The sequence below is a fragment of the Emys orbicularis genome, chromosome 6 (assembly GCF_028017835.1).
Source record: "Emys orbicularis isolate rEmyOrb1 chromosome 6, rEmyOrb1.hap1, whole genome shotgun sequence".
In the NCBI taxonomy this organism is placed as follows: Eukaryota; Metazoa; Chordata; order Testudines; family Emydidae; genus Emys; species Emys orbicularis.
In genome coordinates, this window is record NC_088688.1 from 26,434,784 (window position 1) to 26,447,866 (window position 13,083).

At 44.6% G+C, this 13,083-nt stretch overlaps 1 protein-coding gene across 1 annotated transcript in view; it reads left to right on the forward strand.

Annotated features, from left to right (window-relative positions):
• Positions 1 to 13,083, forward strand: part of WDR70 (WD repeat domain 70) — a 263,694-nt gene that overhangs the window by 64,263 nt on the left and 186,348 nt on the right. Inside the window, exon 6 of the mRNA XM_065406340.1 lies at positions 9,026 to 9,085. Within this exon, the coding sequence (XP_065262412.1) occupies positions 9,026 to 9,085 (60 nt within the window). The remainder of the gene's footprint in view (positions 1 to 9,025; positions 9,086 to 13,083) is intronic.

Genomic DNA, 13,083 nt, shown 5'->3' on the forward strand with positions numbered 1-13,083 from the left:
AGGGTTCAGGCAGAGGAGCGGGTGTGGGGGCGTTTGGGGGCTCTACACTGGCAGAGAAGCGGGGTGTGATGTACTCGCGGAGGAGGGTGGAGGAGGAGGGGGGTATCAGGAGGGTTGCGGGAGAAGAGGTGCAGGGGAAGGGAGAGGTGCGGGAGGAGAGGGCTGGGGGAGGGTACAAGGGGAGAGGTGTGGGTGAAGGGAGAGTACAAGGGGAAGGGGTGCGGCGAAGGAGTGATGGGGGGAGGTACAAGTGGAGGGGCAGGCGCTGACAGCTGCTTCCCCAGCCCCGTGCAGGTAGAGTCGAGAGGACGGATACTGACCCCCAGGTGCCCAAGCCGCAGGGATCCCCCGGCAGGGCAGTATCCCCCGCTGCCCCGCTCGGAGCCGAGCTCTACCTTTCCCCGCCCAGGGCAGGCAGCGCGGGGCTGAGGCGGGGGAGGTGCGCGGCGGGCTGGGTCCGGGCGGGGTCAGGAGGCGGCAGCTCACTGGCAGCTCGGGCTGCCCAGCCACTCGCCCTGTCAGCGCGCGAGCCGGGATCCTCGCCGCCTGCTCAGCCCGGCGTTGCCCTGCACAGCCCCCTCGGGCGGGGAAACGCCGCCCCGCCCTAGGGAGACTCAGAGCAGCAGCGGCAGCAGGACCCCTCCCCCCTCCCTGCATCCCGGGCCCCACTTCCCTCCCTTCCTCCCTCCCCGGCTCCTCACACCCAGGCTGGGCTGCAGTTCAGGCTGCCCGGGCGCTGGAGAGCCAGAGCATCATCCCCCGGTCCGGAGCTGAGCCCCTCTCGCCGCCGCAGCTGGGCTCACCTCCGGGGGATGACGCTCCGGCTCTCCAGCGGCCGGGCAGCCTGAACTGCAGTCCAGCCTGTGCGACTCAGGCTGCCATGAGCGCCATCTAGCGACTTCAGCCAGAACTGCAGCGTCAGTTCCAGCGCAGCCTGAAAGCCTCAGCTGACAGGGAACATCTTAGTTCAGGGCCAGATCCCGGCTTTTTGCGCCCCAAGCAAAAAAAAAAAAAAAAAAGCGGGGGGCTGGAGTGCCGCCCCTTGGAAAGTGCTGCCCCAAGCACATGCTTGGAGCGCTGGTGCCTAGAGCCGGCCCTGACTTTTATGATGCCTGGGTCTCTATTATCTCTGTCAGCTGGGTCCTAGATACTGTCAGGTCGGGCTATGCCATCCAATTTCTCACCATGCCCTCTCCCCACCTCCGTCCCTCTTCAGGGACCTTTCCCACCAGACACTGCTCTTCGAGCAGGTAGCCCTCTGCTAACTTTGGGAGCGGTGGAGGAAGTTCCGTGAGAACACCAGGGTCACAGGTTCTACTCCTGGTATTTCCTGATACCAAAATCCAAGGGTGAGATGAGGCCCATCCTCAACCTCTGCGGACTCATCAAATACGTGAGATTCCTCATGATCACTCTCCAGCTGTCCTCCCAGCTTTGTCTCAGAGTGACTGGTTCGCTGCTCTGGACCTTCAGGATGCTTATTTTCATGTGGCAATTCTACCAAGTCACAGGAAGTTTCTTCACTTTGTAGTAGGAAAATGCCACTATGAGTACATGATTCTCCCATTTGGCCTCTCTTCTGCTCTCCTCCCTCCCCCCCCACCCCCGCAAGTTTTCACCAAAAGCATGGCATGGTGTACAACAGGAGGAAGGGAATCCACATCTTCACCTACCTCGACAAGTGGTTGCTGAAGGGTGGCTCCAGAGAAGAGGTTCTTGCCCATGTCGACACCACGCTATGTTTACTTGACCGTTTAGGACTCATTCTAAACACCATGAAGCCAAGCTTGGTTGCCCCTCAACAAATAGAATTCATTGAGGCCCGTTCAGATTCTATGAAGTCAAGGGCGGTCCTGTCGACTTACCACTTCCAGGCGATTCAACAACTGTGTCTCAGTCTGCAAATGCAACCGTCCAGAACAATCCGCATGTGTTTGAGCCTGTTAAGCCACATTTTTGCCTGCACCCAGGTGGTCCACTTCTCCAGGTTGTGTCTTCAGATGTGGCTCAGGAGAGTTTACCGCCCTGCCTTGTATTTTCTGGACAGGTTGGTTTGCCTTCCTCCACCAGTCCTGGCATCGTTGCGCTGGTGAGACCCAGCACTATGTGTGCCAAGGAGTCCCCTTTGCTTGGCCCTGATCAAGTCAGTGGTTACTGACATATCCCTTCTAGGTTGGGGGATGCATCTGGACTGTTGAGGACGGACGGCCTATGGCTGGGACAGGAAGCTTTGCTCCACATCAACGTGTTGGAGCATTGGGCCATCCACAAAGCATGTTGTGCCTTTCAGAACTATATCGGGCATTGAGTGGTTCACATGCTCACCAACAATATCACCATGCTGTGCTATGTGAACAAACAAAGGGGGAGCACAGGTCATGAGCCCATAGTTCAGGCTGAGTAAGACGTTTTCAGTTGAGCAAGAGCTTTAAACCTTTATTTTGTAAAAGATTGCTCTGCCTAGAGGTGATCAACCTGTGGTAGTTCTGCAATGAAGAAGACTTCACCCCGGTTATTTGTCCACTTACCAGGAGTCCAGAACCCTCTTGTAGATCACCTCAGGAGGATTTTCTCCCCAAGTCACAAATGGTCCGTGAAGTCAAGTGTCCTTTGGACTTTTTTTGGCAGTGTGGGATATCCCCATGATCAACTTATTTACGATGAGGGAAAACAAGAAGTGTGACCTATTCTGCTCTCATGGGGGTCTCAGCCTGGGCTCCTTCTCCTACACCTTCTGCTGCAGCTGGCAGTATGCCTTCCCTCCTATCCCAATCATTCCCTAAGTAATTGCCAAGCTCAAGATGGATTGAACCAGGCTCATCCTTATCATAGACATAGTGCTGGTTCTCGGACTTCCTTGCTCTGTCCCATGCCACTTTGTCTCCTTCCTGATCTCCTCACACAGGGCCACGGCCACACCCTATATCTGGCGATCAGCTGTCTGCGCCTTGCGTTGTGGTTGCTGCCTGGCTGAATGAGGAGGAAGAGCATTACTCAGAGACTGTCCAACAGGCCCAACTCAACAATAGGAAACCTTCCACTAGGATGGCCTACTTGGTGAAGTGGAAGAGGTTTTCATTGTGATCCTTAGCCCACAAGGCTCATCTGGTGGGGACTTTGATCCAAGAAATATTGGAGTACCTGCTGTACCTTCAGAAATCGGGTGAGTGCACTTGGCAGCAATATCAGAGTTTCATTTCCTGATCCAAGGGAAATCAGTTTTTTCCCATGAGATTTCTGAAAGGACTTCTCTGCCTGCATCCTCTAGTCTGAGAGCTGTCTTTGTGGGACCTGAACACGTTTTAGCAGCTCTAATGGGGCGTCCATTCAAGCCTCTTCCTTCCTGTCTGCTGCCCCTCCTGTCTCAGAAAACTGCGTTCTTGGTAGCCATTACCTTTGCTAGGAGGGTGGATGAGTTGCAGCCCTGATGTTGGGGCCTCCTTATACGCAGTTCTCTAGGGACAAGGTAACATTGCTGCCATACCTGAAGTTCACATCCAAGGTGGTCTCTCAGTTTCATTTGAACCAGTGTGTGTATTTGCATGTATTTTTCCCCAAGCCACATTCCTCCCTGGAGGAGCAATGCCTCCATACGTTAGACAATAGATGTTATTTAGCCTTTTATCTGAACAGTTTCGTGTTTTGCCTCTCCTGTTTGTATCATACGCAGACTGCATGAAAGGACAGGCTGTCTCTGTGCAGACCATCTCTAGATGGATAACGTCTTGCATCAAGACTGCGTATGAGATAGAATCATTTATGCCTCAGCAGATGTGGGCTCATTCGATGAGAGCACATGCAATGTCACTAGTGTTCCTCAATGACATTTCCATATTGGACATATGCAGGGCCACCACATGATTATCCATACGTACATTTATGGACCATTATGTGATCACTGCTTCTTCCAGAGTGGACGCTAATGTTGGAAGAACGGTCCTGCGATCCTTACTCATATAGACTCTGAGCCCCACCTCCGGATGGGGGTACTGCTCGCAAGTCACCTACTTGGAATACATGTCTGCATCTACTCGAAGAAGAAATGGTTACTTACTGTAACTATGGTTCTTCGAGATGTGAGGCAAACGTATTCCATGACCCATCCTCCGTCCCCTCTGTATCAGAGTCTTCCCCAGGACGTCCGATGCGAAGGAACTGAGGGGGGTTCCAAGCCCATTCCCTTCCACCTTATATGATCCCTAGCCTCTGTTTGCTGGAAGTTGGGAATGGGCAACGGGGATGGATCATTTGATGATTACCTGTTCTGTTTATTCCCTCTAAAGCACCTGGCTTTGGCCACTGTCGGAACTAGATGGACCTTTGGTTTGATGCAGTATGGCCATTCTTATGTTCTTATTCTGCTTTATTTAGCTTGCCCAGGCTTCACCTCAGGTTCAGCTAGGTTTAGTCCAAATTGTAGAATGACTGGTGTCCTCCTTGTATTTTGTCTTGTCTTTTAAACTGACTTTCTGGAAGGAGATCACCAATCTGAAGAAGCCCTGCATTGGTATTAACGTATAGTTGCTTCGAGATAAGCTCCATCTGGGGCTGAGAAAGAAGAGGCTGCTGGGAGGAGACACCGAAAGCCCAGCAAATAGGTAGCAAACAGGTAGAGGTGGAGTTACTTGCAACAAAGAGGAGCAGCGGTCCAGATTTTGGACTTGTGATCTTCTCTGCAGAAATTCAGTGTGCAAGCTGAGACCAAATTCTCAACAATGAAGGGTCAATTTAAAGGAGCGGGGCTGCTGGCTAATTGAATAATATTTTACAGGTTTAAAAACTCATTAACATCTTAAAGCAATAAAAATGCAAAGTTTTGTAGAAATACAAGGGAAAATGTTAATCAGGTCAATTCCTGTGATAAGTGGGAAGGAAACTAAAGTTGCCATACCAAAACTTTTGTTTTGTTACACTCAAGAATATCTGTTCAGATTTCTTGTTGCTTCTAGTCAGGGTACAAATTCTCAGTTCAAATTCAACATTATTTAGCATGGCAATAGACTAACATAGAATCCTAGAAATGTAGGTTTGGACGGGACCGTGAGAGGTTATCCAGTCCAGCCCCCTACACTGAGGCAGGACAAACTGTTCCTAGAATATCCCTGACAGGTGTTTGTCTAACGTGTTCTTAAAGCCCTACAGTGACCAGGATTCTACAACCTCCCTTGGAAGCCTATTCCAGTGCTTAAATATTATTATAGTTTACAAGTTTTTCTTAATATCTAACCTAAATCTCACTTGCTGCAGATTAAGCTTTCTCATCCTACATTCAGTGGATGTGGAGAACAATTGATCACTTTCTTCTTTATAACAATGCTTAACATATTAGAAGATGGTTATCAGGTGCCCTCCCCGCCCCCTGTCTTTTCTTAGGACTAATTATGCCAGTTTTTTAATCTTCCATCATAGTTCAGGTTTTCTAAACCTTTTACCATTTTTGTTGCTTTCCTCTGGATTCTCTCCAGTTTGTCCACATATTTTCTAAAGTGTGCTGACCAGAACTGGACGTAATACTCCAGCTGAGGCTTCATCAGTGCCAAGTGGAATAATTACATACAATACTCCTGTGAATGCATCCCAGAATATTAGCCTTTTTTGTGAGTGCATCACATCATTGACTTGTATTCAGTTTGTGATCCTCTATAACCCCCTTTTCAGCAGTACTACCACGTAGGTAATTATTTTCCATTTTGTAATTATGCATTTGATTTTTCCTCCCTAAGTGTAGTACTTTGTACTTGTCTTTATAGAATTTCATCTTGTTGATTTTAGACAAATTCTCCTCCAATTTGTTACAGTCATTTTGAGTTCTTACTTTGTCCTCCAAAGTGCTTGGCGCCCTTCTCAGCTTGGTGTTGTCTACAAATGTTATAAGCATACTCTCCACTCCATTATCCAAGTCCTTAATGAAAACATTGACCGGTACCGGACCCAGCACAGACCCCTGCAGGATCCCACTAGATCTATCCCCCTAATTTGACAGAGATCCATTGTAACTACTCTTTCCATATGGTCTTTCAACCAGTTTTGCACCCACCTTACAGTAAGTGCACCCCATATTTCATTGGGATTCCAAGTTAGTAACCCAAGATTAATGTACAGTTTTATATTGAACAAACAATTTGTTTTAGTATTTAGTCAAGCTTATAGTTAAACTCCCAAGATGTGTCAGGTTCTTCCTAGCACAAAAGTCAGCACTTGTCAGACTATACTACTTAAATTTTTTTCTTTAGAGCGTGAAAAATCCTTCTCTGGTGTTCCTTGTTCTTTGGAATTACATTACTGGAAAATCACTAGTTACATCTGTACTTGTGTTCATATATAGACATTTGTTTTTGCAAGTTTGAGATATTTATAGTGTCCTCCATAATTTAGGAAGTTTAGAGTTACTAAAATAGAATGAGTCACATTGATTTTTTTTTGATTTTTTTTATTTTGGTGGTAAATATTTTAAGATATGCTTTGCCAAGATATGTCCCTGGAGATTGTTATCTTAATTTGTTTTGAATAATCTAAACAGTTAGTTTAAATGTCAGGAATCCCTTGGACAGCACAGCGTATATAGCACAATGACCCTTCTGACTGTGTCTGATTTTCAGGAACAAGCTGTTAGAATTCAAAGATTTATCAGGTGGTACTGTTTACACATATCTGTTGCTCCGCCTTATTGTTAAGTAGCCAGAAATATGTTCAACATGAGTGCTTCACAACAAGAAACCTCTTTATGTGAACTTTGTGTTCATCTCAAAGAGAAGGAGACCTAATTATTACCACTTGGAGGTACTAGAGATTGAAATGAAATAAATGTTGGTCTGTCTTGCACATTTTATTTACTAATCTGAGGGAATTGTATGGAAAGCTTTTTTACTGGTGTTTCTTGGTAGCTTTGAGATAGTTAAATAAAGTCATCTTAATTTTTTTTGATAAGTGCTGTTACTCACCTAAAAGATGAAGCATAAATAGCTAATTGAAAGTAGTCCAGTTCGTTACTACTTAATATGGTAGTGGCAAATCTCCTTTTTCATATTTGTAAGGGCTCCCTTGCCTGCTCTGCTGCTGTGTAACACATTGAAAGACCTCACAAGACAGGCAGGCTACCCCTTAAAACTACATTAAGTACTGAAATATAGACATAATTTTGAAAGTAAACTTGTTTTCTGTGAGCTGGCATATAACATTTTTCTTAACGCCCTTGCACCGAATATACTAATAGCGTTCAAAATGCTCTGTTTTTGCTGCTGCTAACCAATGAAGATTCTCAATCTCTGGTGATGAAGGTTGTGCTTGAAAGTTGGTGCTTCCTCTGCTGTGGCAGATGCATAAATCTCTGAAACTTGTCACTATCTACATATACGATTTTCCTTGCCTGCCTCCTGTTTTATAAAATGTTCTAGAGCTCTTGGTGATATCAAGTACCATAAATTACTGATGAGCAGTTCTTGGTATCACCCAAACAGTAATTAAAGCACTTTAGAATATTAAAGAGGATCAGCCACTGGAGGCTTAATTAATAATACAAAAATAACTTTTTCTGGTGCTTTATAGAGGTGGGGCCTGAACTGTAAATAGGGCTCCAGATCCAAACTTCTTCCCTAGGATTGCCGGTATTTGGATCTGGAGTTGTGATCCGTTAGGGTACTTTATGCTGACATTCAACTAAGTGGGCCTGTGGGCTGTATGTAGAATTATCCCCTTTTCTGAAAAATTGTCTGGAGTCTGAGTCTGAGAGTGAGAACAAGTATAGGCTGTTTAACTAAGCATGTGTCTCTGATTTGAACCCTTCTCCTAGAGAGGCTATGTCAAACTCTGTATTATATTTACACTAATGACCATTTGGGGCTTATAGAATGTAAATGGAAAGAAATTAAAATAGGAATGATTTACCCTTATGCTACACCTATATCAAATAAATGTGCAGCAATCTAATGCAAGCAACTTGCATTGTGGAATCTGGTGTCCATGAGTTTTGATATCCCTTGTTAGGGCTCTACCCTACGGACAGTTTTACTAATTACACTGTAAACTATACTTTTAAAAGTAATTTTTAATCGAGTTCTTGTAGTAGAAAGTTATAACCACAGATCTGGCTTCAGAATGTTGGATTGTAACTATTTTAGAACATTAAGTAATGCCAGTTAAATGAGTGTTTTGTGAATGGTTCAAGTGACCTTCATTAAAACTTTAACTTACACAGACTGAAATTCCTTCAACTTTACTATTTAGAGTAACTATTTACATATTTGTAACAGTTGTTAAATAGATGTTTTAGAGTTCTTATAAATCTTCTGGGGCTTGTAAATGGCTTTAGGTCTATATATTGGGTTAAAACAAATTGCTCTGAATTACATCAGATTGACTACATTGCATAGCCTGAGACAAAAACTGTCCTAGTGGCATGCTTGTGGTCACAGTAGAGCGTGAGATAAATCTTTAAAGCCTATCCTTTGTCCTATCTACATTGTATATAACATGAATTGTTATGATGTAGTTTTAGATTGTTGCATTAAATGTGTAATAAATAATACTTGACAAATTCCAATGATTTGAGAGGTAGTATGATTTATTAACATTTGTAATTCAAGATTTTAAGGTCTTTGGGATCAAGGGCCCCCCAGGAGAAGTTTTATTTTTTCTAACGGACAAAATGGAAAAAGAAAAATATTTTAGATTATCATTAGTTTTTAATTGTTCCCCTCCCCTTAGGTATATGTTCATTTAAAAAAAATCCCAAATTGTATGATTTCTTCTCACTGAAGCTATAAGAACCCTACATGGAATTTTTCCCTAAATACTTAAAGCCTATCCATTATTCTGTTTATAGTACTGCTACCTTATTAATGGCATATACATATTTTATAACATTTTATGCTGAAATGATTTTACTCTCAAAAATATTATCAGGAAAAAGTAGAAATTGGTTTTCATTTCCTGTTCAGGGTAAGCAGCTTATTTTATTGCGATGGTTTTCTTAATGTAATGGCAATAGGCTACGTCCATAAAATTGTATTTTTTTTGTTTGTTTCAGAACCCTGTCAAGAAAATTCCAGACTCTCATGAAATTACACTCCAGCACGGGACCAAAACTGTAAGTGATAACTCCTAGACTTTTTGTATCCTTATGGATTTCTCCAGAATTTTTGAACCACTTATGACAAATGAGATAAATTATATATTTGGTTGCAACAGCCATAAAACTTAAAATGAAATACAGTAGGAAAAGGTGAGTAACCTGTGTCCAACTGGGCAGCCACCAGTGCCAATACAAAGTTCCTTTCTGGACTCTGTAGCTATGAAGATAAGTAACAAAAGGCCTGATATTTGGAGGTGAAGATGGAGGTCATAAAGATTGATGGGTGCGAAATACCTTTTTTTTTTTTTTTAAATAAAGAAAGAAAATCCTCAAGTGTCTTGGAGTGGTAGCTGCTGATATTTGTAGTTTGGGGCTGCGGGTAAATCCTTAACTGGAAAACTGGATCATAAGAGCAGAATCCTGTTGGGAAATAATTTAAGCTCCTCAGATCAACTGTTTTTTTTCCAAAAGGATTAGGAAAAAAGCAAATGACAGGAAGTCCATGTCAGAACCCATTGAAGTCTTGATGTTCATGTAGGTCATTCAGGACTCCAGAGGAATTCAAATTTTCTGCCCTGAGAATAAAGCAAAAATTAGGGGTAGTATCAAAAATTTAACTGATGAGACAATCCAAGTCCCAATAATGATGTCCTTTTACACATTTATCATATCATTCACAAGAGAACCCTCTTGAGTGAACCTTAGGACATGTGCAGTTTTTTACCTTTCAAGATGTGCAGTGAATGAAGCAAGGGGTTCGCTTTCTCCTGCAGACTTCCTACAGATTCTTCCCGTCAAGGAGGATGACTGTTTTGCCAAATTTCATCTTTTTCCTCAGTTTAATACAGGAGCTGTAATACTAATGCTAATACAAATGTAACATTAGTGACTAATAACCACTAAAGTGTGTGAATGCTGTCTCAAGAGAGAAAAATCCTTGAGCTAGAATAACTCCCCAACCAACATGGTTAGAGTGGTCCTGCTTGTAGGGCAGACTGTCTTTCACTAGGTTTTCTTGGTGGAGCTGCATAAGCAGTTTGTGATTTCTTTGACTGTTCACAGCAGGATGCTGTGGCACCAAACTTTCCAATTTTTAATACCCATGTAAACCTATAGCATTTCTTCCAGTTCTAACGTATCTCTGGTAGAGGAGCTGTTGAATACCTGGGATTTGAGTGAAGTACCAGTAGGACTTCAATGAAAATAGTAATCCCTGCGGTATACTTTTTCTGTATGTGTAAATGATAATGCTTAAACATTTTTGAATTTTTAAGTGTGTGTATGTATGAATTTATTGTATAAAAATGTCAGGGTTTAACGTGGGTTTTTACACTCATCACTGAAATGATTTTTTTTCATACAGCAGCAGTTAAACATGGTATTTAAATTGCTGGTGCAATAAAACCTTCATGATACCAGATCAGGAATGTCTTTCTTGTCTGGGATAGCTCAGTTTCATCAATGACTGTAAACATGATAATATTCAGACTGTGTTATTTCAGTAATAAAGCATGTTCCTTTTTTATCCCCAATATTCATTTTTAGTGCATTCTTACTTTGTATTAAATACAAAAATATTACAGCATAATAAATCAGAGCAAATCAGATGGGCCCTACTCTGAAATTCAGGAAAGCATGATCCAGCATCTTAAAAAAAACTAAGTTCTGATCCCGGCTCTGCCACTTATTTGGTATGTGACCTTGGAAAAGTCCCCTAATCAATCTATCTCTCTACCTATGTGTAAAATATGAATAATTACGCTTATCCAAGTTTTGTACAATATTTTGACATCTGTGGGTGGAAAGCTGTGTAGAAATGTTTCAGCTGTGAGCTCTTTGGGGTAGGGGCTGTGTTCTTGTGTGTGTGGAAGGTACTTAGCATATTATAAATAACTCTTTTTTCCCTGTCCTGGACACATACGTTTCTCATCTGCTTTCCTCCTGTAATCCCTTCATTTGCTCCAGTGACCCCATCCTATCTCATCTCCTGACCTCTATTATGCCCACTTTCATCCCCTTCCTCACTCTTCATCTAAACACCTGACTTTGCTCTGGCTCCTCTCCTCACAATACAAGTGTACTTTAGTATCTTCCATTTTAAAGAAACCCATCCCTGACTCCACTTGCCTTTCCAACTACTGCCTCGTCTTCCATCTCCCTTTCATTTCTAGGATTATAGAACATGCTGTCTACAAAAGCTGTCTGGGTTAGGATTAGGCTCTCTAATGACCTTTTCCTAGCCAAATCTCAAAACCAGTATTCCATCCTCATCCTCCTTGACCAGTCAGCTGCCTTTGACCATACTCTTCTTGAAGTCTTGCCCTCCCTTTGCTCTGTCCTCTCCTGGTACTCCTCCTACCTCTCTAATTACTCCTGCAGCTGTCCTTCAGAGGATCCTTCTCCCTCTCTCCCCCCAACTTTCTGTAGGGTCTCCATAGGTCTTTGTCTTTGGTCCCTATCTCTTCTCCCACACACCTAATCTCTGGGTAATCTCATCTGCAAACTGAAATTCAACTACCATCTCTGTGCTGATGACTCACAGATCTGCCTCTTTACTCCCAACCTATCTCCTTTTGTTCAAACTAAAATCTTGGCTGTCTCTCTGACATCCCCTCGTGTATGTCTAGCTATCAGCTCAAACTCAACATGGTCTAAACCAGCATTTCCCAAATGCAGCCATCGTGGCTGCATGTGGCCAGCAGGAGCTTTTCTTGCAGCCATAGCCTCCTGAGTGGTGATGGGTGGTGGTGGGGTGGGCAAAGTAGCAGCCCCTCCTCAGGGGCCACCAGCAGTGCTTGGAGCCTGCCCCCCTCGGAGAGAGACAAGCTGGAGGATCAGGTAGCCAGTGAGTTCCCCACCTTCCGGGGAGCAGTGGGGTTGGGCTTCAGCCCTGGAGTGCTGGTAGCAGGCTCCAGCCATGGGGCTTATATCTCCATCCCCAGGCCCTGTCCCCTGGGTGTGGGGCTTTGGGTTCCATTCCCTGATTGCATGGTGGTGGGCTCTGGTCCTGAGCTCACCCCTCACCCATCATCCCTGGCCTCCACTGCCTCTCCCAGTGCCCCATCGCCCCAGGCCACTGCTGCCTCTGTATCCACCTCCCCTCCAGGGCTTAATTTGTCCCCGGGCTTGCCGGGGCTGATTAAGTCTGCTATGAAAAGTGATATTTGTATGTTTGTTAGTATCATTTTTCGCAGCACACTTAGTAGCCAGTTCTGGTGTCCCTGATGTGGTGGTTGGATCCAAACTCAGTGTTGACCGGGGTACCCTTCGCAACCCCATGGCCCACAATGACTTTGCTATCAGAAGCATCGGATTTGGGGTGGGGTGCCCACATTGGCCACCTCAAGACCTAAGGTCTCCGGTCGCAGACAGAGTATCACCTACATATAAATGTAACATAACTCAGGGCAATATGGTTGGCCTGCGTGGTGTTCCTCCCACAACTCTCAGGCAAGTCAGTACAGGTCTTGATGGACAACACAGAGTCCATGTTCTATGTCAACAAGCAAGGAGGAGCTCACTCCCCAGCCCTTTGCCAAGAAAACCTCAGGGAGTTCTGTGTGGAGCATTCCATTCACCTGGAAGCATCGTGTCTTCCTGGGGTCTGGAATGTATTAGTGGATCGCCTCAGGAGGTCCTTTTCCTCTCACCATGAGTAGTCTCTCCACCCTGAAGTTGCCAGCGTCATCTTCCAGAGGTGGGGAACTCCCCAGGTGGACCTGTTCACCTCTGCAAAGAACAGGAAATGCCATAGTTTTTGTTCAAGGCTTGGACAAGGCAAGAGTTCCCTGTCCGATGCCTCCCTGCTCTCATGGAAGGATGACCTGCTGTACACCTTCCCTCCGATTCCCCTGAAGATCAAAAAGAACAAGGCAAGTGTTATCATGATCACCCTAGCATGGTCGCGTCAACATTGCGCTTCTAGATCTCGCAGTGGCAGCCCTGTGAATGTTCCCTTAGGCCGGACCTAACCTCGCAAGATTGCAGACAGCTTCTTCACCTGAACCTCATCT